At 46.4% G+C, this 27,165-nt stretch overlaps 3 protein-coding genes across 4 annotated transcripts in view; 2 read left to right on the plus strand and 1 right to left on the minus strand.

Moving 5' to 3' along the window:
- Window positions 1-18,703, minus strand: part of LOC114800076 (breakpoint cluster region protein) — a 37,251-nt gene extending 18,548 nt beyond the window's left edge. The window contains exons 1-2 of the mRNA XM_028997161.1: window positions 18,492-18,703; window positions 16,795-18,290 (exon numbers count right to left, since the gene is read on the minus strand). Of these exons, the coding sequence (XP_028852994.1) occupies window positions 16,795-18,202 (1,408 nt within the window). The 5' untranslated portion in view covers window positions 18,203-18,290; window positions 18,492-18,703. The remainder of the gene's footprint in view (window positions 1-16,794; window positions 18,291-18,491) is intronic.
- asb6 (ankyrin repeat and SOCS box containing 6) lies at window positions 1,086-23,213 on the plus strand. Of its 2 annotated transcripts, none has more exons than XM_028997164.1 (8): window positions 1,086-1,161; window positions 19,590-19,735; window positions 20,125-20,261; window positions 20,349-20,521; window positions 20,695-20,801; window positions 20,878-20,986; window positions 21,072-21,158; window positions 21,554-23,213. In XM_028997164.1, exons 3-8 carry the CDS (start codon window positions 20,158-20,160, stop codon window positions 22,300-22,302), a joined length of 1,329 nt encoding a protein of 442 aa, XP_028852997.1. In that variant the 5' UTR covers window positions 1,086-1,161; window positions 19,590-19,735; window positions 20,125-20,157; the 3' UTR covers window positions 22,303-23,213. The 2 variants fall into 2 exon arrangements, with proteins under 2 accessions (XP_028852997.1, XP_028852998.1); XM_028997165.1 differs by lacking the exon at window positions 1,086-1,161 and adding an exon at window positions 19,087-19,122 and having other exon boundaries at window positions 19,593-19,735.
- Window positions 23,214-24,464: 1,251 nt separating this feature from the next.
- Window positions 24,465-27,150, plus strand: neflb (neurofilament light chain b). Its single transcript, XM_028997163.1, has 4 exons — window positions 24,465-25,580; window positions 25,725-25,849; window positions 25,950-26,347; window positions 26,503-27,150. The coding sequence occupies exons 1-4, from the start codon at window positions 24,471-24,473 to the stop codon at window positions 26,721-26,723; spliced, it is 1,854 nt and encodes a 617-aa protein (XP_028852996.1). The 5' UTR covers window positions 24,465-24,470; the 3' UTR covers window positions 26,724-27,150.
- The last annotated feature ends 15 nt before the right edge of the window (window positions 27,151-27,165 follow it).

Genomic DNA, 27,165 nt, shown 5'->3' on the forward strand with positions numbered 1-27,165 from the left:
CTTGCTGCAGCTGAGTTGTGATTTTAGGCCTCGGTGAATGGAAGTAACCAGCTCTTCCTCAAGGAGGCACACATCCAAAGCAGCGAACATAAGAGAAGTAAATCTTTCCAGTGCATCCAATACTTTATTTATGAAAGTCCCAGAAGAAACACTGATTCCATTGTGCAGCAACGTCCTCAAAACAGAGACTGCATCTTTCCTGCCTCTATGACAGGAGAATTACTTTACCCATGCTGATATTGTACAGTCAGTATACAAATACATGTGTAGATGGCATCAGCCAAACTGTAAATACATATTGCCTATTCAGAATCATTTCTGTCTAAATTGAATGGCATGTTGTCTACTGTACTGTTTACTGCCTTGATAGCTATATTTGTTTTGTTGTATAGGTTTTAAGCACACTGTCTTGATCAATTTTTAATACATTCTTGTCCATATCTGAACAAAATCTGAACAATTTTATCTCTCCTTATGCTTGTGTAGAGCTGAGATGACAATAATGTTCACTTTGACTAACTTTTTTTTTTATATGGCTTCAGTAACATTTTGGTCTAATAAGGGTCAAGGCAAATCATTATGTGCTCTGATGACTGGATGAGTGGATGATGCATGTTGTGAAAGTGATGAGAATCACATGATATGGTGTCCTGCAGTCACCAGATCTTAACACAACCCAACACCTACGTTTCCATCTCCATCAACAAATCAATTTTCTAAAAAGAGGCAAAGACCTTTAGAAAAGTGAGACTGTAAAAAAAGTCATATTTGGTGAATAGCAGAACAATTGGGTCACATTTTACTCCTCTCCAACTATTTACTAATCTTTTCTGCATGTAATGAGTCACTTTCTCTTTCAAATTGTTAAAAAAAAATCTCATTGCACAGCTCTGTCATTGTTCATTCACTTGTACGACAGCCTCGCTCTGTTTCTTCCACGACTTCACCCAATCCAGCGTAATAACACTGACCCATCCAGAAGGAAACAGAAGACAGTGATGGGAACAGGAATTGCTTAAGCATCCGAACTATGACTCTGTCTTATCTTTCCATCAGGACACTCAGGAAGGATCTTCTCGTGTCTCAAGAATCGCGAGGGACAACACACGGGGATTAAATCCCAGATTTCTTCTTCCTCTGAGGATGAAGCTTTGGCCACACGTACGTCTGCGTACCCCGTACCTTATCAGCTCTGCTATATTGCTTCTTAGCCTTCAAGTACATTTTCCTCATTCCTCGACCAAACAGCGGTTTCCTATTTCCCTTCTCCCCCTCCTAGTAAGGCCAGCTCCAGTAGAACACACATCAGATTAGTGTAATTCAAGTCTGTTAAAAAAGATGTACAAATATTATAAAACATTTGCCTGAATTAGACCATGCAATTTTTTGCCATAAATCCTTGACATGTCTTGTCAACACTGCAACGTTAATTAATATATTCACGTGTCATGGGAAAGGGGGTGGCTATCACTGACTGTCATTATGACTATAAAGGAACATCATAGGATTTGTCAAACTAGTGATAAAAACATCAATTTCTCACTGATCTGACATTATAAGAAACTGCATGAGCCATTCATAGGTCCGAGTGAAGGAACTGTGTGGGCCATGAAAAATTATGCCAAATCTTTCTGAAATTGTGTAATCTGGTCTCAGCATTATAAACTTCAAAAAGTGAAGAGATTGTCATTGTGAAACACTGCAGCACAGCACACTGTGACACAATGAAATGTGTCGTCTGCGGATCATTTGCGGATCATTATTCGAACCGGCAACCTTTCTGATAACAGGGTCGCTTCCTTAACTGCTAGAACACCACTGCCCTGTCAGATTGATTGATTAAATCCACTGGCATATTCTTTACTTTACTTTATTTTACTTTATTTTGCAGACGCTTTTATCCAAAGTGACTTACAAGAGGAAGACACCAGCAATTCTCGTTCGATTTCAATAGATTTTGAGTTTATGAAACTAAGAGCCCTGATAAGGCCTAACTTGTCAGAAAAAGAACATGCTCATAAATTGTTAAGTGCTAGATGAAGAAATTTTTTCTAGTAACGTGTATGTGAGAGAGAGGTCAGACACAGAGAAGTGTCAGGAGGCAAAGCTCCTTTATCCCTAAATCTGAACTGTCTTTACAGCAGGCTCCACATTGCACCAGTCTTAAGATGTAGTCTCTCTAAAGGTGAAAAACATTCTTTGTCTGCTCTTTGTAAACTGCTGCAAAATTAACATTTGTGCAACGCAAAGGACTTTATTGACCTATTATAATTTGGCTTCTTCTTCTCCTGGAAAAACAGGCGTCAGAAAAAAAAAAAAAAAAACTTTTACGACTACCTATGTATTACAAGTAATTCATTACACCCGACAGGCCTTTTTGGAAAAGTATGAAATCTTCCCAGCCCAGCTGACCTATCTGAATGAATGGGCATGTGCCGGCATTTTCTGGCCGTATCTGATCTAGATGCTTCTGGCTCGCGATTCAGCCGCGGTCATGTGATGCAGCACGGCAATTTTTTACACGTTGACATGATCTGACTTTAGCCCAAAAACATATCACACAGCAATAAGAGGAACCAACTCGAACATTTTAAAATGCTCTTTAGTATATTTGAAGTGTTCTGGTGGTTATTTATTAGAGTAAATGTCCAAATGTCCAAGGGTCTTGGCTTTTCCACAAAACGTATTTTTTCTTAATTGCTATGACTAATGTTTGCTCAGAAGGAAATTTTTTCAGTGGTTGTGGTTTAAGTAAACATCACATCACCCAAAAAGTTCCTTTTAAGTTGCGACATCCCGGTTGTGAAATAACAGGACAATAAAAGTGGGTGTTGGGAGGGCGCAGCCTACAAGATCGCCCTGTCCTAGGGAAACAGGAAAGAGAGGATTCCGGAAGCGGGCCTGGCGGATGGCCTGGCACCGGCGGGAGAATAGACAGAGGCTCAGTAAACCCAGCGGGGCTGGGTTAGGAGAGAGAGAGAGAGCTGGTCGTGGCAGCCTGTGAATGCAGAGGAGGAAGAGGTGCCAAAAGGGCAGCCTGGGTTTTTTTTTTTTTTCCCCTCCAAGATCGCCCAGTAGTCGCCGAGCGGAGGCAAAAACACTTCCTCTCACGTCGGCTAGGCACATGAGCTGGCTGAAGAGGCTTTTCGTTTTGAATGGGAGGGAGTCACATCTGCAGAGAGAGGGAGGGAAATAGTCCCTCTTCAATGAAACCCTCCAAAAAGTTCTCTTTATGGAAACACTTTGACCATTAATGCATGCAAGCCTGGCATCTACAGCAATAGATTATTGAGTCTTATTTCCAGATAAGTCATTTTATGTGTTATGTGTGTGTTATTACGGGTTTAATCCGCCCGTCACCATGATCTCCTGACTCCCTGACAACCAGATCTAGTGTTCAGGAAGTGTGCAGCAGGACCTAACAGAGTATTCAGCTATCCATCAACTGAACACGGAAACAGATACTCGGTGCAAGGTCACTTTCCGAGAGACGGACAGTCAAGTGTGAACCCACCCTCTAACCCAAGCAGAGCTCACGATAACCAAGCAGGCACGATTCACATGCTTTAAAACTGAGCTCTTTATAAAACGTCTTTTGCATGGCCCGACAGTCCACTGATCCCTCCAGTGATAACTCTTACTCTAACACTGTGCATTCACATATAATCCAGCAGGCTGTAATCTTTTAAGACAGGACCATGAACAGAGTTGAAGCCCAACTCCACACAAAGGCACATGATCTCACTGGCTTTTCACTAAAACAACTCCACCGCAAGCCCTGCACTGTGAGCTTAACATTGTTTTAATTTTGCAATCAGGGCTGGATTAAATGCACCTTAATAACATTGCATAATGAGACTTAGTGCAACAGCTGTACTCACGCGGGGTCGCCAGTGTGCTCAGAGTTGAAATGAATCTTGCTGCGCTGTCACTTTAAACCATTGTGCTTTGGCTGTACGTAAGTGTTATTCAGGAATTAATTTTTTTTTATTAAAATAGTGTGTTCAACCCCAAACATAGTATAGACATAATACATTATACATGTGCCAAAAGGTTAGCTCTGAAAACGCCCACAAACTATAAAATAAAATCACAATGGCACAAAAAGTCTGTGGCCTTCACATGAGCTGTGACCTCATGTGGCTTGAGAGGGGATCATACGGAGTTGGGAGAAAGTACCAAACATACAATCGAAATCCACTTACAGAAGTCTTCACTGTGTTCCATGATAAATCCGATGCTGTGGAGATTTTTGTACCCTTGTCCTGACTGATACCTTTCAACAATTTATATTTATGGCATTTAGTAGACGCCCTAATCCAGAGCCTATAATGAGTGGTTACAGGGACAGTCCCTCTGGAGACACTCAGGGTTAAGTGTCATGCTCAGGGACATAATTGTAGTAAGTGGTATTTGAACCTGTGACTTTGTGGTATTCTGGTTTGTAAATTCTAAATGACCAGCGGAACTTTAAATCTTACTAGGCAAGTGACCTTTATTCCAGGTTAATCCGAGTCTCTTCAAAAGCTGGCAGGTTTGAACCCATGAAGACTGAATGCTTTGCTTCAACAAATTATTTTCCCGGCGTGAAACCGGCTTTTTCTATACTTTGAATTGTACAGGTTATAGGTCACATGAACCTTATGTTAACCAGATGGTTAGTTTATCATTTACAAGTTATTATTGCCTATATGTACAACAATAAAAAAAAAGTGAACCTGCAAAACTGTGTTGTTAAATGCAATTCTGTCGAATATTTGGTCCAACCAACTTTTATGCTGGTGCACCTGAGGCAAAAAGTTAGTCTAAAGCCTGGCCTCAGTGGCACCTTGATGTTTCAGGATACGGATACGAGTCTGCTAGGCCACCACTGCTGGTGTCAAACCAGATTACAAGAACAAAAAGTTAAAGTATGAAAAATACTACTTCTCAACTACAAAATGGTGAGGGATTGGCTCACCGGCATTCATCCTGAAATTATGCAGGGTCATCCATACAGTGAATCAGTGCATCCCATTCACTATGGGGACATAATACTAATCACATAGAGTATAGCTTTTAACTGCACATGGGGTGTAGCATTATAGTAAGCCAACACAATTTCGCCAGTACCAGCCGGTTGACAGAATATCAACAGGAAATATTTCTGATCTGTGGGACAGCGAGGACACATCCTCGACTTCCCGGCATCAGCTGATGAAAAGTTTGTGTGTATTTAGGTCCTTGGGCCTGACCACCCTACCTTGAGTCACCCTACCTTGAGTGTTTCTATTCCTGATAAGACTTTCCTGTTTATGAGCACAACGGCTCCATCAATCTCACTTGGCAGAGGCACTCTGGTGTTGGCACATCTCTACCAGGATCAGACAACATGATGCATCTCAGTCACTGATGATCAATACAGAACTGCGCGAATCTGACCAAAGCAAGAAAGTGACGTCACCAAATCTGTGTCACATTTCTCACATTAGGGTATACTGGCCCAAACATGAGATGTAGTTGTCTAGGGGGCAGTGGTGGCCTAGCGGGTAAGTAAATGGACACATAATCAGAAGGTTGCCGCTTCGAATCCCGAACCGCAAAGGTGCCACTGAGCAAAGCACCGTCCCCACACACTGCTCCCCGGGCGCCTTTCATAGCTGCCCACTGTTCACTAAAGGTGATGGTTAAAAGCATAGGACACATTTCATTGTGTTTCACAATGATAGTCACTTCACTTTCTTTCAAAAACAATACTGGTCGAGTAGGGCCGAAAAAAAATGGGACATTGTGTTATATTTGGGACAGGGATGTAACGGTGCCTCAGTTACATATTACGACCATTCCTGCTCAAGTCCTGTAAAGGTCCTGTAAATTGCTGACTCTTGACACTCACTTGGGTCTTCATACATTCATTGTGCATTCTGCAAGTGACTGCACATTGACAGTCCAGTGTGAATACATGTACCCCTACAGCCGTAATGGATCATATCCCAGAAATCAATGGGCACAAGGACGACATTAAAACAGGTCAAAATCTGCATTTGCAGAAACCAATCTTATCCTAGTGCACATCATACTGCACATTTCTAAGCGTGATTCTTCAGTGATTAGGGTTGTTGAAATTGCTGCATCGTGATGCAGACGTGGATAATTCTGCATCGATGCAGTGCAGATCATAACTGATTATATCATAAAGAGGTTGCTTGCTGCGGCGGTCCAGGTAGGAGTTTTGCGCCACTCGGCGAGTGTTCGATCTGACCCTTCGAAACACACAAAGCTGATCTCTTGAGTGTCTCAGTGTCTGAGTGTACAGAGATCTACAACACGACATTATAGTGTTACTGGGAGTTTTGATAACCACGCCTATGGCATGGTTATCGAGGGGTGGTAGTAGCCTAGAGGGTAACACACTCGCCTATGAACCAGAAGGCCCGGGTTCGAATCCCACTTACTACCATTATGTCCCTGAGCAAGACACTTAACCCTAAAATTGCTCCAGGGAGACTGTCCCTCTAATACTGATTGTAAGTCGCTCTGGATAAGGGCGTCTGATAAATGCTGTAAATGTAAATGATGTACGGCGACAGTTTTTTTGCTCGTTGCAGCAAATCAAAGCGTCCACACGGATGAATGAGACCTTGACACTTGTATTTGAAGACATCATGTGAAGTAATGTCGAAGAATGAATGGGATGTGTCGTGATGCAGCGATAATAGGGGTATTGATAATCATAATCGAATAGTGAGACCAGAGAAGGTTAACACCTCTATTAATGATCACATTTCATTTCACCATCAAGACAATATGAAGGTTAAAGGGTCCCTGCACAAGTTTGATTTGTTTCATCCACATTTCATCCACTTCAGCTTGATTTTTTTACTTATCAAAACACCGACTGCGTTGGCGGGATTTCAGAGCGACCCTCACATTTCTCTGCCACGTTTGTGCACTTTTATTTTCACAGGAATTTAAGATTAGTGGCAGCTGAATGGGAGGGAGGGAGTACAGTCTGTGTCAGGCCGGGTCGATCCGGGCAAAACAGCATAACACTGATCTCACGGCACCAGGGATTTCCTTACATGTGATACCTAACACACCTCCACAGGTCACGTTATACACCCACACACACACACACACACACAGACTTTGTAGCTGCTTTTCATTTCTACAGACTGTGTTTGTCATATTCTAGGCCTTTATATTCTGGCCGTCATTTTAGCCAGTAGTCATACCAACGGTGTAAAAAAAAAATCTCCCTCTGACACAACACCAACATTGCACTGCCACGTGAGTGTCCCTGCTGTGCTGAGAAAGATCTGGCTAGACTAGTGATGGGCAGTAGATTTCTAAACCTCTAAAGTACACAAGAGGGTAGGTGTTTCTAATAAAGTGGCAGTGAGTGTATATTAAAAGTTGCCTTACATAAGTTATGTAACTGTGGACTCCACACACAGATTATAAAAGATCTCCTATTTTGTGCCAGATGGTCTTGGTGTACAATTTGAAATTATAATAGGGTATAATTCTGACAGTACATGACTAATACATGGGAAATGGTCTTTGCTTTGTCATGATTTTCAGCGACAACAATATTAATATTAATATGATTTATTACGCAACCCTAGAGCCAAGTGTGTGCTTCTCTCTCTGAGAAAGTGCTGCGCTTATTATATTTAACTTTATTAATCAGAGCGAGCACTCACTGTGAGTGTGGGGTAGAGCACACACAGATTCCGGCCCATCTGGACACTCACATACACCACAGACACACTGAATAGCATCACTGCTCTCACTGGTTGCTACCAAGGATGTCACGGGGACATTTGGGGCAATAATTAGTTTAATGATCAGTTGTAATCTGTGCCAAAATCCTTCATTTAAATGTGTAGCCTGGCTTCAGGAAAAAGATCTCTGTCACCTCTGACATCGATCTCACCCCTCTAAAAAAAAAAAAGGGGAGGAGGGGTGATGGCAGTGCGGTGTTAAAAGGATTTGTGCCACTGGATCAATCCCAGTCTGCCCAGTGTGCTCATCGGGGGGGGGGACGGTCACACAAATCCCGACAGTAATGGCTTTTATCAGCAAGCGGAGCCCGCTGAGGGCCCTCCTTCCTGTCTGGGCACGGCTGCTAAAATGCATTTAGTCAATGACAATCCGATTTCTGCTGAGTCCTACGTCTAATTTATCAAATATGACAAGGAAAAAAAATGGTGTGAGCTTCGGGACAAATGTTCAACATGATCATATAAACATCTGTTTATGTAGGGCAGCACATTTACCGCCAGAAATGTGATATCCGTATATTTAAGAAGCTTTCAAATTAAACCAGATAATATAATATTTTGCATAATATAATATAATCCTTATGCTTCTGTTTCTGAACAATGATGGACCAATGTGATCTAATATGTGTTCTAGTGTGGACCCTAAAATCAAGCAAGCAAGATCTACCTCAACTGTTCGGATATGCATTTCCATTTGTGTCCCTTAAGGCAGTTCATGACCTAAAAAGAACACTCTTAAAAGGGGAAAACGAGAAAATCCATTAATCCTACATAAACACCCGCTAAAAAATCCGCGACATGACCTTTCAGTGACACACTTGTGCAGAGGCATTTTGTCCGCTTCATTATATCGCCACCTTATCCATACTCGGGTCCGCAGAACATAAACAATGGCCTGAACTGGCCCGCGAGACGAAAGGAGCACATCTGTTCGGGCAGGGCCGTCTGGCGGTCAAGCAAATCACAGTCACTCTGAGACCCCCCCCCATCAAAACAACCCCGCACACGCCTCCTCCGGCGTCACATCACTCTAAGGGTGATGAGAGGGAGAGAGGATCTGGACCAGCCCATGCAGACGGGCTTTAAAGCGCGGCCCCATCCTATCAGGGGAGCTGTCACAGGCGGCCGAGTGTGAGGCGAGTCGGTGACGAGGACGGCCGGCGCAACTAATCATTAGCCACTTTAAATAGCACAGCGGCCACAGGGGCGCAGCGTGCGGGAGGGGATATCAAAGCTCAATAATTGCTCCAGTCTGTTCTCTCTTCCCCCTCACACACACACACACACACACACAAGCCACATGCATTAAAACTGCTACTGGAGCACTTGGGCTCCTGTGAGCACCGCTGAGTGACGAGAATATTAGTGAAGGATTAGTTTCCGTCCTGTACAGTACAGGGTTGGTTTGGGATTTCCAGCGTTTTATTCCCGTCAGCTGAGCAAAACCAGTGTGTTTCAGGAGAAGATCTGACGGTGGTTCAGCCTGGGCCGTGGTTATGTATGGTTAAACCAGTATGTTGGCCAGAGGTGTCATGACGCATGGGCCTACAGCTCAGATGTTTGATGAATTCACGGGATCTCTCTTAAACTATTCTGTGTAACTCTACTAAAAAAGCAACAAAGAGAGCGTTACAACAGCGCTCGTCTACTGTACCGTCTTCAACTAAGTACCACGGTGGCCCAAATTTAAATTAAAACGTGTTGAACCAGGACCAAAAACCACAATACTAGTAACAATCCTTTTAATTAATTTGGAAAGGGAAGGGGGGGGGGTGTCGTGCCATATTCAGGGTTATCATATATTTGGGTCAATATGGCAATTAAGGCAATTAACATGATTCAATTGTCTTCACGTAAAATGGGGTGACTTTTGGACCAACACATCACTAACAGAGATAAAACCTGCACTTTGACCCCTTCTGCAGAGATGTAAAAAGACAAGACACCGCAAATCACATTGGTCGCCGAAGATCCCCCCTGAGGGCTATATTTACCAGGGTTCTTCACCGAGGCGATAACGGAATGACCCCTCGGAGTCCACACCCCTCCAGTGGAGGCGGGAGCTCAGCAAGCACTTCACATTTCATTAGCCGTGTTCCCGACCACACTCCTCAAGCAGCTGAGGCATTCCTCACACACACACACACACACACACACACACACAGCCACATAGAGGGCCCTTTCAGCCCAAAAAGGGGAGGAGGATCCCTGAGGCTTGCAGTGTGTGTGTGTGTGTGTGTGTGTGTGTGTGTGTGTGTGTGTGTGTGTGTCCATGGTGAGCAGTATGAAGCGGACTACTAGAGGCTAGAAAAAGCTGCTCAAAAAATTAGTCCAAGGCGGTTCTGTGGCAGGTGGTTGCCTTCGGGGGTGGAGGGTAGCGCAGGGGGAGGGGTGAAAAGCGCTTAGCTGGAAACTCGACTGGAATTACACAGCTGGCACAGGATGAGGAGTAGGAGGGGCGAGGTCGCTGGGTGCCTGGGAAGGTAGAGCGCAGGTATGCGCATGGGCGTGTTCCACCGAGAGCAAAGTGTGCAGGAGCTGGAGTGCATCAGAATCGAATCCACAGTGCCTGTGGAAACCGGGACGGTCGGAGGTTATTGCTGTATTCCAAAGGGACACAAAGGAGATGTTGTCCTCTGATGGCGCCATCTGAATTCAGATGTAGCAGGTAGCTAGAGGGTAGCAGGTAAGACACTCGAGAACCAGAAGACCACCAAGTCACAGGTTCATTTTGTCCCTGAGTGTCCCTGTAACTACTGATTGTAAGTCACTCTACATTAGGGCGCCTGATAAATGCCATAAATGAAAAAGTACACACTCCGCGGCCCCAACAACCATTGACCATAATATGGGGCAGTGGTGGCCTAGCGGTTAAGGAAGCGGCCCCGTAATCAGAAGGTTGCCGGTTCGAATCCCGATCTGCCAAGGTGCCACTGAGGTGCCACTGAGCAAAGCACCGTCCCCACACACTGCTCCCCGGGCGCCTGTCATGGCTGCCCACTGCTCACTCAGGGTGATGGGTTAAATGCAGAGGACAAATTTCACTGTGTGCACTGTGTGCTGTGTATCACGTGTGACAATCACTTCACTTTCATATATATTTAATCATCAGACTTGCTTCACATGTCACTGTGATATCGATACTGATCCAAAGGAAAAGAAGATTTAATTGAGTTTCTAAATAAACACCAGTCACCAGTCTTTGGCCTAGTGATCTTGGGTCTGAGTTTCCAGAATTCTCAGACTGCTGTCTCACTATGTATTGTCTCATTTTTTTTTTTTTTTGCAGAAGAAAGATCTTTCCCAACAGTTTCTGACCTCAAAAAGACCTCAGACATGAGGCCTGACTCAGATAAGCTGTTTCATCCTGGCTTTTTGTTGTCGTTGCTCCTAACGGCCCTTCGACGTAGTAAAAATTCTTATATCAGCACTAAGAAACTGATGCCGTGTACATGGGGCTGGTATACGGCAGAGAACAGTTTCTTCGTTAAGAAAAACATTTCAATAACGGCGATGAACAGTTTTTTGGGAAAATATTACTCTTAAATGACGAGGTGTTGCGAAAAGGAGCTGCAATTTCGCCAGAACACAACCTCGGGGGTCTGGGGCAACAAAACACATGACAACGAAGCCATCAGTAGAGCATGATAGTGAGATTCCCACGACCTCTTTATTCCTCCCTGAAGTGAGCATGTGATGAAGTGAGCATGCATCTAGGACACACAGATACATAGAATGTATTCATAAGGGTACATATTTACAAATATCTTTACGTTTGATTTATTAAGAAATGTTATTAAATCCGGATAAAATCCGAAATGTGGCTCCTGGTGTACAGTGCTGCCGCATGGAGCGTGTTTATAGCCGTGAGCTCCGGACGGAACTCGGCTTTGAAGTCAGCGGGGGCTTCTTTTTTTTTTCCAACATTCTGTGTACTTCACCGCAGACAGCACACCCGCTCCTCACGTGACACCGTGCTGCGCCAGCAGCAGCCCCTGCTCATTCTAGGAGGCAGAATGACACCCTGAGCCTACCGGGACCAGACGGTCGTGAAATTACAGCAGTTTACGATGCATTTGAAACACAGCTCCCTGACGCCACTGACACCATAGAAAGAAAATGTTCCATTTTTATTTTTTTAACGCAGTCTAATGAGCAAAAATGGACTAAACTGAGTTTATAAATTAAAGGAAATGTGAAAAAGAACAGAAGCGGGAACGCCACAGAATGTAGTATACAGACAGGCCAGAACAACACACCCTTCTGTGTGAGTAAGATCTAAGAAATCCTCCCAGTGGAGTGGGGCATTCTCAGCAGACCCCCTAAACTCTGCATCTGGCGGCGGCCAGACACTCAGATCCATGGCCAGTTGGCACGACAACCGGCTACCACCTTCTTTCCCCTTACAACAGGAGAGGGGAGGCAACAGGTAGAGCAAGGTCGCGTGAGTCAGAGGCAGAGGGAGGAGACTATAATGAAGCGGGGAACACGTCATGGCCGTGCAAACATGTATTTATGGCTGAAGACCACGGCAGTCGGGCAGATGAAAGTCTCACGCGTTGGGGCGGCGTGGCCTATCTGGAGGCAGGCGCTGGGTGCCATTTAGCATTTCACTGTGGCGTTCCCCAAATGGAACTCCTGAACCAACACACGCCTCTGGTGCGAGCCAGCTGCAACAGGCCTGAAGACGAGCAGGAAGCATAGTCGGATCAGGAAGGCGAAAAAAAAAAAAAAACGGAATGGAATGGGAGCAACAATTGCTCATTTGGTTTCTACTCTGAAGCTAAAGCAACCACTCCGTGCCATTCTCAATGCATTCCAGATCAAAACGTGGATTTAGTTCATTGGAATGTACACACAGAAGGAATAATTTGAAGAATTCAGACATTCTTTTAGCTCCTTGGCGGGACTGAATTGCTCTGCACGTCACGAAAACCAGTCCCAATAGGAGATAAAAAAAAAATACTGATTGCACTCCTTTCAATTACAACAGAGGAAGTGAAAGGGTTAATAATGCACAAACCTTTCCTTTAATATTTGTGATCCATTCAGCTACACCTACTGAATAGAACCAAACAAATGCAAGCAAATTGAGAACAAAATAGTATTAGCGCAGTGCTGACATCAGACAATAGGGAAGGGTGGCTGCCGATTCTTTGTCCTTCTATGGGTCAGCTTTCCACGCGAAGTCCAAAGCCTCCTGGCAGCCTGGCCCCTGCTCCTGTTACGTGAGGAGTCGGGGTGAATCACTTCAGCATTATTCCACGAGTCGGTTTAGGTCGTCACTTCCTACGAAATGGGAAGTGGGAAAGGTGTTCGATGTTTCCACAAAAACACGGGTGGCTCTTGTAAAAGGAAAACTTTACCTAAATCTTCCCTGACGATGAAGTGAATGCCAATTATTTTTTAATGAAATAAAAAAAATTCCACTTGGATCTGACCTCTGACAAAATGTCAACTGCTAGATCATAGATAGAGCTAATTTCAATGTTATGCAAAATTTCTTTTCATGTCTGTTTGTGAAACAAAGCCATAAAACACTCCAGGCCTTATTACACCATTCATTATGTTGTGGTCCTGTACATTCATGTGTATTAATGTGTAATAAACACATGTTCATGAGCTAAATAGAGTTACAGGAACATCGTTTTCAGGGCTGGGCATGATATTGATAAGATAAAATTAAAAGTGAATACCAGTTGAATACTTTGAATATCAATAATAAATATTATTTTTATAACAGTTATGTTATAGGCTCAGTTATGCATATATTGTGAAAATGTTCGAATATATGACCTCACACCAGGACACAGGGGGACTGGCACACAACAATAATCTAAAAAACAATGTCTAATGGCCTATATGAAGAAAAAAAAGGTTTGTAGGCACAAAACACCGTCAAGTGAAGGGCTCGACAGACTTTTAAAAGCCTTGTCCTCAACAAATAAAGACACTGCAGAAGAACAGGGTCTAGCCGTTAGATGTGGGCAATATGATGCTGCTATATAAGATTGTGGTCTGCTGAAGCAGAGCGATCGTGGTATTGTCTATATAAACTACATTCAATCTATATATAAGTACATCGCATCCCATTGTTCCCCAGCGGCGATGGATCCTCTTGAATGGTGGAGACTACATAAGGGAAACTTTCTGAGGGTTAGCAATTCCACAGTATTGCAGTTTATTTTAACCTCTAAGTTCACATTTATACCCTTTATTGACCCTTTTAAAACATCTTTATGGTCCTGTCATGTTAAAATGACTGTTTCAGTAACAGTTTAGGCATTGCATTAGTTCATAAGAGTTGCTATAGGAGTTTTTTATTATATTGGTATTGCTTAAAACTGGCTTTGTTCTGAAGTAACAGTCTTAGCTTCAAATCAATGTAAAAATCATGATTTAACGGTGATATGATATGGTATTTTTGCCATATTGCCCGACCCTACTCGCCTTGCAGCAGCACAATAACATTTCAATGTCATTTCAGGAATAAACCCCTGGCTGGGCTTTTTAGCGATAATCTGCTGGCTTGCGTGTTGATCCTGTGACTGAGCACTTGACAGTCTCCAGTCTCCAATGTCAGCTGAGACGTGGTACAATCTAGCTAACAAGTGGCAAAGATGACATCTGGATAAAATCTGATAGTTGAGCTTCTGATCTAAATACTTCATCCTCCACGGATATTCATCAGGGGTTATTTAAGGTGACCTGTCCAGAGCGCTTCCACCGTTAAGCGATAAGTCTTTAAGAAATACACAAATGGAACAAAAAAAAAAAAAAAACAGCAAGGTTCTTCAACCAGCACTCCACCGTCTATATTTTCTTTTCCTCTGAACACGGGAAAGAATCCTTTGTAAGTGCCGGAGACAAAATCCCGCCACTTAAATCTCTGCCCAAAATCCCCCTTAAAGCTGGAAAGAGGGATTCTGGATAAAACCCAGAGCACTGCAAGACTTTGCTTGTTGTCCCGGTGCTTCGCTCAGTAATGCGCCGAACTTCGTGCTCAGTCATGAACCCCACCGTGTGCCGGAGCCGCATGTTTTGCCTGCATCATGCGGATTTGGACGTCCCCGTGAATGGGGTGCCTCAGCGGCTTACTGCTTTTATGCTGATTATTTTCCAGCAGCGATTTGCTGGTGGCACGTTGGGCTTACAGCTCGGTCCTCCACCCCATATTACCTTACGTAACCACGGCCCAGGCTGAACCACCGTCAGGTCTTCTCCAGGACTCCAGACTCGACTCCTGAGTCATGTTAGAAAGAGGAACAGTGCTATGCTATTCTGGGGAACTACCCTTTTTTCCCCTCATATATACTTAAATGAATCAAACTATTGAATCATACTGACCCTAAGATACATATAGCATTTGCGGACTTATGTTATAACACATCTCTTTATAATAATGCGTATGTAGACATCAGTGTCTAAAAATGAAGCACAATGCTGGACGTGACTCAGAAATAATAGCCAAGTGTGGCCCTGTGAATTTTTCAAAAAGGAAACCGTGTTTATTTCTAAACGTCCTCTTCCAGGACGACCACACTTCCCCGCCGTCTGGATGGACTTCACTTACAGCCATGAATAGAATTGTTCCGTTCTGGTGGCTGAATTAAGTAGCTTGAATGTTAGGCAGACTCCTACTTTGGTCTGTGGGCTCGGAAGCCATACACTTGGAATTAAAAAGGCAACGTCCATGCTGACTCCACCCGCCCGTTTAGTCTATTGGAAACCACGCGTTAGTAGTGCCGCACAATTGCAGCGCTGCACAAATTGTGATGTGTGAACAATGAGAGCGAACAATCGGAGAGTTTTTTTTACAGATTGCAAAATTTAGTCGTTCGCCATTCGGCCCCATAAAAATGCCATATTTTGCAGAGTGAGTGAACGTTCGGCATGTTCACCACTGTGTGAACCAACCAGGGAGACTACGGGGACATTATTGCCCGTCGGTTTGATGAAAAGCCATGTGACACAGAGAATCGCCAGACCGATCATTTCCCTCTTCTTAATGTGAGGCCTGTCGGCAGCCCCACCGTTCCCCCGCCCCCAAATACAGAGCCTCCCTAAATTCGTCACGCTACGTGACCCCTTTAAGTTAATTAGTCTGTGCCAGGACAACAACGCTGATGTGCGCTGACACAAAAACACTCTGGGAGGACAGAGCCAACGACCGAGCTGCCCCGGGGGAGCACTGGCCTCCAACCCAGCATCTCCACGTTAGCTGCGTTCGATGAGAACGTGAGCAGGGGGTGCGTGTGGGAGGGACAGCCGCACTTACGAAAGTCTCAGGCTCTCTTCGTTGTCGAAAATAAACAGCGGTTTGACCAAATTAAAATCAAAATGAAAGCCAGCTCATGGGAAAGGACTCGGTTCCAAAAAACGAATGTCTTCTGGTTGGTTCAGTGCTCCATGAAACCGAAACTGACGACGCAGAACATTCGACTCCCCGCTTTGGAAGTGGGTGCACGCGAGAAAGGAGTCGGCCGGTGTTCCCAAGACATAAATGCAAATGAAGTGAGAAATAAAGTGAAGATTTGAAAAAGTCACAAGCGAAAGGCAAAGGCTGATGCTGAAAAAGATCCAAACGGGGTCAATAATGAATTTGAAGTTATACGTTCATGGCAGGAGGCAAAAGACCGACTGGGGGAGAAAATTCGGGGACAGAATAGAGTCACCATCGGATAATTTAGTCAAACGGGAGATCCGGCCAACAACCCTGTCCATTCCCTGCCGGGACTATTTTCATGGCGAGGTTGAATTTAACCGTACTTGTAAAAGCCACGGACCTACAAAAAGGTAACACGTGGACAGGGTGGTAGTAGCCTAGTGGGTAACACACTTGCCTATGAACCAGAAGACCCGGGTTCGAATCCCACTTACTACCATTGTGTCCCTGAGCAAGACACTTAACCCTAATTTGCTCCAGGGGGGACTGTCCCTGTAACTACTGATTGTAAGTCGCTCTGGATAAGGGTGTCTGATAAATGCTGTAAATGTAAATGTAAATGGACAAAGGTAAATGACTTACCCAGATCTCCATGGAAACTGTTGTCATGTGACGTCCGGCTGGATGTAGTGGAGTTTCCATCGCTGGGCCAAGCCGGGCCAGCTTTGCGCATGCCCATGATGGCCGCTTCAGACAGGACCACCTGCTGCTTGAGACGTTTTTGGGACTGCGGCGTGGGGGGGCTGTTGCTTTCGAACGACTGCTGGGAGTTCTGCGAGGGGGACCGGCTCTTCTCCCTGAACATCCTGTACGTGGTGGGGCTTGGAGACACGTGGCTGGACTGGCTGGAGGAGAAGTCCTCTTCGCTGGACGTCAGGTTCTCGTTGGAGCTGCAGTCCGGCGTGTAGCCGTCCTCGAAGCTCCTGGGGGAATAGGAGCGCCTCGGCCACGTCAGGTGCATGTCCTCACCGTCTCCCATGAGGCCACCGACGTAGACCGTGGTGTAAGGCTGGCAGTCTGACTGAGGCCAGCTCTGCTGAGGAGGCTGCTTCTGTGGCTCGGGCTTCCCTCCGTTAAGCGGAATGATGTTGTCTTTGAGAAACTGCGGGTTGAGTTCAGCATCCTCATATTCCCGGTCAAAGCTGCCGTTCCCCTCTGTGGACCTTCCCCTGGGCACGGGTCTTCTGACCTCCCCCGTGGCCCTCGACAGGTTGCCCGGTACAGAATGCATGGATCGTTTACGTTCCATCTGCATGGCCTGGCTCCCCAAGGTGCTGATCTTATCTGATACCTCCCTGTCGTTGACCTTCACCAGCCCCTTCTCATGATGGTACTCCATGTTCACATAGAAGGGTCGGTCCGTTCCTGCTCTCCCATCAGCCGTCTGTGAGTTGGCCCTCTTGAGCTGCTCAAAGTTGGATCTCAGAGCCGCCACTCCCAGACTCCTCTGCTTCGGAGAAGAGTCCTGAAGCAGCTCCGGTTCTTGAGAGGCGCGAACTGGGGCAGGTATGGGCCTACGTGAGGATCTCGTGCTCTTTGGTTTGGACAGAGACACCCCATCCACCTCCACCGGTCTCTGCTTCGGTCTGTCTGCATCCAAAGCCTCCACGGAATTCTGCAAACGCGGACCGCCATAGTCAGGGAACGGGCCTCTGTTTCCGGACTGCCTGGACTGGATTTTATCTGCTGTGCCCATGTTCTCTACAGACTGAGGGTCTGTGTCTGGATGCTGGCTTTCCTCAATCCGGGACGACCCTTTAAACCCCCACCGCTGGCGGTCATAGCTCTTCTTCTCCTTCGCCAGGAGCGTCTGCAAGTAGATCATCCTGAAGCGCTCCTTGTTCACCTCCATCTCCAGCTTCCGGATGGAGTTTTTGCATCGCTCCAGTTCCTGCTCAATGTCCCTGACTGAGTTTAACTCCATGACAGGGGGTTCTGAGTCTGGGAACTGGGCTTTCCAGGCTTCCACGAAGCCCAAAGACTCCACCATGTTTGCGGTTTTTTATTCTTTTATATGAGTCAAATAAAACAGAACAACGTATCCTTAATCTTTCCAGCGGAGAATATTATGGATCATCCTTTTGAACAATAAAATGTATTTTAATTTTTGTATTAGCGCATCTGCTCCACAAATACTTGAGATTTCTGTACGCGCCAAGATCTCATCGATGGTCCAAGAGGAACCTCTCGACAGAAGAAAGCCTAGATCAACTTTAACCAAACACTTTTTCTCCCCTGAGCAGTAACGTCGCCCCGATGGGGACGAACCCGCAACCTACTTGAAAGTGTCTCCTCATGGATGAAGCTCTCCGGCGGCTCTCGGCGGCGCCGCTACATCGCCATGTACCTCCGCGCTTCGCCGTGTCCTCCGGGCCGACGCCGCGATTCGCGCTCCTGGTGTGGCGGCTCCGGAGAGCCGCTTGCAGGAAAGGGAGGGTCTGGAGCCGCTCCGGTGGGCGGCCGGGCTGCTCGGCGGGGTTTAAAGCAGCAGGCGCACGGCGCGGCTGGGGCGCAGTGCGCATGCGCGTCCTGCGGAGCGCACGTCGCGCTGCGCGTCGGAGGACGAGGGGGCACAGCACCGGCATCTCCCCCCCTAGTGCTCCCCACTACTAACACGAAGCGCTAACCAGCACTGACCCTGGATTCTAGTGTGTATCGTGACATATATCGTATTTCTCTAGGTCTGGTGATTGACTCCTTCCACACGCTTTTCTAACTAACTCACAATGTCCAAACTGAAGAACAATGGGATGAAAAATCTTGCTTTGTTGAGCACCCCCAGCTGGTCACTCCAGAAATCTATTCACAAAGAAAAGCTTCTTGTTGTGCTTTGTCTGATGGATGAGTTGTTATAAAAGACCACTTCATGACTTGGTTGTTCTAAGAGATTGACTAGCATACATAAAAAAGGTGAAAGTAAGAATGGTGGACAGGCAATTCTGCCCAAGAGAAAAACACATATTACGATCAATATAATGCTATTATTGTCTGTACTATGTATTATATACTGTATACTGGTTTATATAGTTTAGACCATTAAACTGTGTGGCTCCAGAAATATACATAAAAATACGCTCTTTGGCTCCACCTAGCGTTCACACGGAGAGCGGCGAGCCTGGCCTGGACGTTCAGACGTGGGACATAAAACAGTCATTAAAATTAAAATTAAAAAGAAGAAAAAACACAAAATCTTTTTTTTTTATTGAAATAGTAATAATAAATCTGATTGTATTTTTGTTGTTGACAATATAATTTATGTTACTTTTAGCAGTAGTAGAAGTAGCATTCTGAATTGTAATAGCATTGTTATTTTGTCCATAATGTTGTCGTAGGTGGGGTTCCTTTGAAAAACTGATTAAATATTAATCGTTGCGCAGCAGCTGCACTCCCGGAGTGGTCGGCCGCGTCGCTGTTGGCTGCAGAGGGCGCCGGAGCAGGGGAAGAAGGAGAAGAAGAAGAAGAAGGAGAAGGAGAAGGAGAAGGAGGAGCGACGTGGAAGCGTTTACTTCCGGTCCTGCACTGGGTGAGTTGGTGTTGTTGTTGTCGTTCTCCACGCCGCACTGCTCCACTCTAGCGGAGCGCGGGCTTTTTGTCTCGGTAACGCTCCGTGGGCCGACAGATGTTCTGTACGCGGTTCACGTAGCCCCGCCCCGCCGATGTATACATGATGATGTCACGTAAATCGTACGACTTGGGGACAACAACAGTTATTTTTATTTCATCATCTCTCATATCTGCCCCCCGGAGGAAATAGTGTAGAGCATGATTTCAGGCTTTCCATCTTCCAATTTGTCAGTTTCCATCTGTTTATATAATCTAATGATCAATTTGGGCTGACATAATAAATTCTCCTGGAGGCTTTCTGAAATAAAACCAGTGGCCTCATGTTGTGTCACCTTGTTCCCTTTGCAGCGTGAAGAGTTGGCTGTGCAGAGATCCACGAGCATGCCCTTCTTACATGGCTTTAGGCGGATTGTCTACGAGTACCAGCCTCTTGTGGATGAAGTGATGTGTCTCGTGGGTCTGGAAGGGGAAAGTGAAGATGAGCAGTGAGTTGGCCGCATTGGAGATAATCTTGTCAAGAGATCGGTCCACAGTTAATGCCAGTTGAATGCTGCTGTTTTGTGAATGAACAGGCCAGCTGGTGAAGATGAGGTGTGCAGGTCCCTGCAGGATCTGCTGGACAGGGAGTGTCAGTCGGCAGTGTTTGTGAAGGGCATCAGCTGTGCCCTCTTTAAAGTGGCCGAGCGGGGGAATCTCACCGCAGCTAAGGTGCTTCTGCGCAACGGGGCAGAAGTGGACTTTGAAGGTGAGCCCACGGGTTGAGCTGCTCATAGTGGACGCAGTATTTCAAAGCCTTCCCAGCCGGCGCAATACAACTTTATTATTAATGCAGATGCTCTGAAATGACCTAAACGGAGACGTATTGACTTTGTTGCTTCTGGCACTGGTGGTCTAGACTTTTCCTTCTTTCCTATCTAGATCCTGTCTCTTATTACAATGCACTTCACATTGCTGTGCTAAGAAACAGACCAAATATGATACGGCTGCTGGTTGAACACGGAGCAGACATTGATAAACGAGACAGAGTAGGTTCGCACGAATTGAGTACAAATTGTCATGTAACTGCTGTCATGTGTCTAACGCATTTTCCTTCTGTTGCAGATCCATGAGAGTAGTCCTTTGGACCTTGCCAGTGAAGAGGCTGAGCGACTGCCCTGCCTGCGTACACTTTTAGATTTGGGAGCCGACGTCAATGCCAAAGACCGGAATGGTAGAGTAACGGTTAAAACGTTGATCGCGCCATGATCGTGACTGCAGCAATTGTATTATTCTCTCATTGTTATTCTCTGCCAAAGGTAAAACCGCTTTGCTCCACGCTCTGGCCAGCAGTGACGGGCTCATAGTTAACAACACAGACAACATTCAGCTTCTTCTGGAAAGAGGTATGCGCCGCCCCACTCTCTATTCAATTTGAAATGGCCGGTGTTTGTTTCTACAGGGTGGGCCATTCATATGGATACGCCTTAATAAAATGGGAATGGTTGGTGACATTGAACACATTTTATAAGTGGTCAAAAACTTGTAAATAACTCATGAAAGAAAAAGTTTGATGTGTCACATGACCCTCTTCCTATTGAAAAAACAAAAGTTTGATCCAAGTGGCCGACTTCAAAATGGCCACTATGGTCACCACCCATCTTGAAAAGTTTGCCCCCTCACATATACTAATGTGCCGCAAACAGGACGTTAATATCACCAGCCATTCCCATTTTATTAAGGTGTGTCCATATAAATGGCCCACCCTGTAGTTTAATCTGTGGCTTCTGTCCCCCGGGAGGTGCCGACATATTCGCGTCCACGCACGATGGCGAGACCGCCATGTCCTTGCTGGTGTTTCTGGTGAAGGAGGCCCTTGACGGCAGCCCAGAGGACGCCGCCGAGATCGGTCAGTTCTGCGTGCGCGCCGCACAGCTGCTGCTGACCCACGGGGCCGACCCCAGCTGCTGCCTGGCAGCAGGAGCCGAGGTGGAGGAGGAGGAGGAGGAGGAGGGCGAGCCTTCCCTCACTCAGACTTGTCTGGAGCACTTCGACCTCCTCTTTCCTTTGGCTTGCCTGGTTCTCCAGAGGGGAGCCTCCTTCTTCTGCACTCGTCATGGAGTGTCCTGCTGGACGGGACACCGGTTGATTTTTGGTCGACTGGCATCAGTCCTGAAAGAGAACTTGGATGCAACAGGGGTGGCCGACCTCTTGGCCAAAGCTGAGGTGCTGCTGGATCTGGCGCTGGTCTGCTGCCCCGTCCTACCTTCTCTCTCCTCAAATATCGAGCTTCCCCTGGTAGGCCAGGACCCTCACGCCCAGGTCTTGCAAGACCTCCACAGCCGTCTGAAGGATCAGGAGGCGCAGCCCCTTCCCCTGCGCTGCCTCTGCAGGGCCTTCATCCGTCACTGCCTCCAGCCGTGGCCCCTGGAGGACAAAGTCAGGGCCCTGCCCTTACCTGACAGGCTGAAGGAGTACCTGCTTCCGGAGCAGAAACTGCTCAGCAGGCCAGGATGGGACTGCTGCAAGCCCAACCGCACCCTGCGCTAATTAGCAACTAGCCATCCTGTCAATGGGCTCTCAGAATTCTGCACCGTTGTCCTAGGTCCAGTATCTGTAGCACCGTAGGTGTAGTGCTAACATAAAGATGCCTCAAAACAGTTTATTCTGTACAATTTACTTGTGTTTACCAGATCTCCAGAATACCGTTTATTTTCACTGCCACACTTGCATTGCACTTCTGGGATATTTAATGTTGATATTGTGATCTGAAATATCTGTGTGAGAATGGGACAAAATGCCTTTTCAGTAATTATTGGGTGTAAAATGCCATATGTGTACACATGTATATCAATATGTATAGAATTATTTTCTGTTAGTCAATCAAGAAAAGAACTAATGATTTGTGCCTTAAAATTAAACAGACAATAGGAGTTTTGCTTACTCTTGGCATTTTTCAACACAGATTTAAGTGTTTTTTGATAATTTGATGTCAATTGTGCTGTTCGGCGATGCTAATTTAAGTGGATCACACCGAACATTCTCTCATCTATACTATTACTTGTAATAATGCTCGCTTTTACGGCTTTTAATCAGCCACTGGACATCACATCGCCCAGCTAGTCCATGGTTTTACCGCCTACTTACTTGCACTTGATTGCATCGAGCCGGCTGCCTGTGTCTGGCTTGATGCCTGTCAAATGACCATGACTGAAGACACGTTATTGTACCTTGATGTTTTGCCTAGGTCTGTGTAGTTTTGTGACTGTACATACATGTAGGATAGTCTCTGGATATTAACAGTCACTGTGAGTTATAATAAGTTAAAATTATTGATACCAGCAGATTTTGTGAGAGAATAATGTAAACGTATTTGCTGTTCTCCATTTTTTTTCCCTAAGTGACTTAAACTTGACTTTTAATGTTGACTGAAATAAACATATTACAATGGGAAAGTCTAATTTTTGTTGTGCAAGATGATTTGTATGAATAAAACGTGGTTGCTTGCAATGATTTACTCTCACTCCCTCATTTACCATAAACGCTTAGTCCTCATCCGGTTTGCTCCAGCCCATCACAATGACATATTTCAGTATGTTGTTGAAACTCTGAATTCTATTAAGATTAGGAAGTACAGTGTAAATGCATACTTTTTGTAGTGAAGTCGATGTTAATATTACAGGGTATGTAACACACTCTCCTCTGAACCTAGGTCACAGGTTCAATTCCATAAATGTAATAGAAATGTATTATACATGAACTTCAGTTCATTTATTTAAATGGGATATGGAATCTGAGAAGTGCAAGTATTTCTTGTCTTTGGTGGGCTGGCGTCCTGCCCAGGGTGGGTCCCCGCTCTCCGCCCAGTAACCCAGGATGGGCTCTGGCACCTGCAGTCCTGTTATGGATTAAGCAGTAGAGAATACTGAGTGAGTGAGTGAGTAATCTGTTTTCATAGCTTAATAAAAGGAACAATTCAGCCTCATTTACTGAACGTAGAAATGTAAATTTATTTTTCAAATGTTGGACATTTTTAGAATGTGAATTCTTTTTTGGGTAATATTTGAATAACTACTGATACTGATGCTCTAGTGCAATAGGATGCATATCCCAAAAAAGAAAATATCCCAAAATTAATTCGCTGATGCCAAATCAACTAACGTTGCAAACAACGTTATTTTCTGTTAATAACAATTTCCTAATGAATCATTTCAATGTTAAATATAAACGCTGCATCAACCAGCGAGCCCATGGTGATTGCAGCGTTGCAGCCCGGTCCTGTGTGAGTCAGCAGTATTACTGTGGCGCGTTAGCAGCCCCTCGCCGCATCGCTGCAGCTGTCTGCTCTGCCTCCGCAGTGCCTCTGTGCCGAAACACCCCAGCAGTGCTGAGGTAACATTACAGGATCTAATGTCTGGCAAAAATGTTTCTGGATTGCTCCCAATGAGCCACTGTAGTGGTGGCGTGAGGGGGTAAAAAAAAGAAGAAGAAAAAAAGCGCCCCATAATGACGCTTTCCATCGATGTGAAATCTTAATTTGTTTGTCCTGACTGACCTCCCTCCGTTCCGAACCCCTCCCATCCCTTTCTCTTTCTCTCGACCGCCTCTCTTGACCGCCCTGATGTAAGCTTACACCAGATTGGCGGAGATGTTAATGATCCTGTCAGAGAAAACTGCTCACGTCAGAGTCTCCGCCGGCTGTATATAAAGCAGCGGCGATGCAGATGCGTTTTCACAGGAGTCCACTCAGCGGAACCATCCAACAAGTCCAACTTGTCTGCCCGCCTGAAGCCATGAGCTCCATCAGCTACGACCCGTTCTACCCCTCCTCCCACCGGAGGAGAGTGCCAGCGCGGAGCTACGGATTCGACGCCCCCCGGTCCCGAGTCGTCTACTCCTCTTACTCTGCGCCGCCGGCGTCCTCCCACCCGCTGTCCCGCGGCGTCTCCCGGGGCTTCTCCTCCACTCTGTCCGCCGCCGCCGCGGCCGAGCTGGACCTGAGCCAGGCGGCGCAGGTGAGTTCCGAGTACAAGGCGGTGCGCACGCAGGAGAAGGCCCAGCTGCGGGACCTGAACGACCGCTTCGCCGGCTTCATCGAGCGCGTGCACCACCTGGAGCTGCAGAACCGCGCCCTGGAGACCGAGCTGCTGCTGCTCAGGCAGAGGCACGGAGAGCCGTCCCGGCTCAAGGGGCTGTACGAGCAGGAGGTGCGCGAGCTGCAGGCCGCCGTGGAGGACGCCCGCGACCAGAGGCAGGCCGCCCAGAACCGGCGGGAGCAGCTGGAGGATGCGCTGAGGGCGCTGGAGAGCCGCTACGAAGAGGAGGTCCAGGGCAGGATGGACGCCGAGGGACGCCTGGCCGAGGCCAGGAAGGGGGCGGACGAGGCCGCGCTGGCCCGGGCGGAGGAGGAGAAGAGGGTGGACCTCCTCCTGGACGAGCTGGCCTTCCTGAAGAGGCTCCACGAGGGGGAGATCGCCGAGTTGCAGGTTCAGGTGCAGTACAGCGCCCAGGTGTCCGTGGAGATGGAGGTCACCAAACCCGACCTGTCAGCTGCCCTGCGGGACATCCGCTCCCAGTACGAGCGCCTGGCACAGCAGAACCTGCAGTCGGCGGAGGAATGGTTCCGTGGCAAGGTCAGCGCCATGGCGGAGACCACGGCCCGGCACTCGGACGACGTGCGCGTCGCTAAAGACGAAGCAGGGGAGTTCAGACGCCTCCTCAAAGCTCGAGACCTGGAGATCGAGGCCTGCCAGGGTCTGGTTCAGGCTCTTGAGAGGCAACTGCAAGAAGTGGAAGAGAAGCAGAGTTCTGAGGTTGCCGCTCTACAGGTCAGTGACCGTGACAGTGCTGGACCAAAATGACCAGTAATTGCCTTCATATCGAACAGTCAGGAATAAAACAAATCAATAAATAAAACGGAGAACTTTAGGACAGAATAAAGAATAAAATCATTTGATTATCTCCCTGAACAGGACACCATTGGCCAGTTGGAGGACGATTTGAGATCAATCAAGAATGAAATGGCACGTTACCTGAAAGAATATCAGGACCTTCTGAACGTCAAAATGGCGCTCGACATTGAGATTGCAGCATACAGGTCAGCGTTCCAGCAAACAATGCAGTAGACCATTTATTGTCTTCTCATTACTTCTTACTACTGTAATGTGTTGTTTCTTTTTATATTTGGACATTTTCAGGAAGCTTCTAGAAGGTGAGGAGACCCGCTTCAATGTTGGAGGAGTAGGGGGAATGTCCAGTGTCTTCTCCCACACAATCTCGGCCAGCCCCTCTTTCGGACGCCCCGTTTTCTCTGTGCAGTCCAGCCTGACCTCTGGCGCCCCTTACCTGCTGGGCACACGGCTCCTTAGCTCGTCCTTCTCCGTCGATGAGGTGGTGATGGCCAGCCAGTCTCAGCAAGCTGAAGCAAGCCCTCCAAAGGAAGAGGAGGAAGAAGAGGAGGAGGAAAAGGAGGCCGAAGAAGAGGCTGGAGAAGAAGCAGAAGGTGGGGAAGAAGGGGAAGGTGAGGAAGAGGGAGAAGGTGAAGAAGAAGAAGAGAAAGGTGATGAAGAGGAGGCAGAAGAAGAAGGTGGTGAAGGTCAGTGGTGGATGAATGTACTGTAGTTACTTTCTTGCAATGAAAATATTGTTAATAACCGATACAAATATGAATATAAATATTTGCATAATTGATAGGAATCCATAGATAAAATAATTTTTATACCTTTTTAACTTTTCCTTCTTCATCAACAGCAGAAGCTGAAGAAGAGGAAGGAGACAACAAGGCGGGTGAAGAAGAGGAGGGCAAAGATGCAGAGGAAGGAGATGAGGGTGGGTCTCAGGAGGGAGAAGAAGGAGAGAAGGAGGGAGACACAGCCGCAGAGGAAGAAGGGGGTGACGAAGAGGGAGCAAAGGAAGACGGCGGAGAGGAGAAAGAAAGTAAGGGGGCAGAAGACAAGCCAAAGAAGAAATAAAAAGGCCAAGAATTTGGAACCCCATCCCAGGTGCTAGTCGATTTAAAAAGTGAAAAAAAAAAAGAAAAAGAAAATGAATGAAACACACATTACAGCAGCATCCACACATATCAGCCTCTCTGCCATGGTGCTCCGTCTCAGTCTTTCAATATGCCCGGTTCAATTCTCCAACATACTGCTCTGTTATAACAATGCTGGGGTGTGCATGGTGAAATGGCTTTGATGTGTGCTTTGCAATGAGCCCCTGGTGGCCACAAGTTTTTATTTAGTCCACGTATGAAGACCGTGTAGCCTGCTAGCCAGTCAGAAACCACAACCTGCCTATGAGACGAACACAAGTGTGCTTACTATGTGAATGAAAATGCCTTAGACAGAACCCTCTCGGGGGGATCTGTGATGATTAAAAATAAAGATTTGTTCTGCTTCACTGTCCTGTCATTGA

This window comes from Denticeps clupeoides, chromosome 11 (genome assembly GCF_900700375.1).
Source record: "Denticeps clupeoides chromosome 11, fDenClu1.1, whole genome shotgun sequence".
NCBI classification, from domain to species: Eukaryota; Metazoa; Chordata; class Actinopteri; order Clupeiformes; family Denticipitidae; genus Denticeps; species Denticeps clupeoides.

Bases quoted from the DNA above. Each gene is read 5' to 3' on its own strand.
- asb6 (XM_028997164.1), top strand. From the start codon at position 20,158: ATGCCCTTCTTACATGGCTTTAGGCGGATTGTCTACGAGTACCAGCCT. The intron at 20,262-20,348 runs GTGAGTTGGCCG...GTGAATGAACAG, and splicing joins GGGGAAAGTGAAGATGAGCA to GCCAGCTGGTGAAGATGAGG. The intron at 20,987-21,071 runs GTAGAGTAACGG...TCTCTGCCAAAG, and splicing joins CAATGCCAAAGACCGGAATG to GTAAAACCGCTTTGCTCCAC.
- neflb (XM_028997163.1), top strand. From the start codon at position 24,471: ATGCAGATGCGTTTTCACAGGAGTCCACTCAGCGGAACCATCCAACAA. The intron at 25,581-25,724 runs GTCAGTGACCGT...CTCCCTGAACAG, and splicing joins CTGAGGTTGCCGCTCTACAG to GACACCATTGGCCAGTTGGA. The intron at 25,850-25,949 runs GTCAGCGTTCCA...GGACATTTTCAG, and splicing joins ATTGAGATTGCAGCATACAG to GAAGCTTCTAGAAGGTGAGG.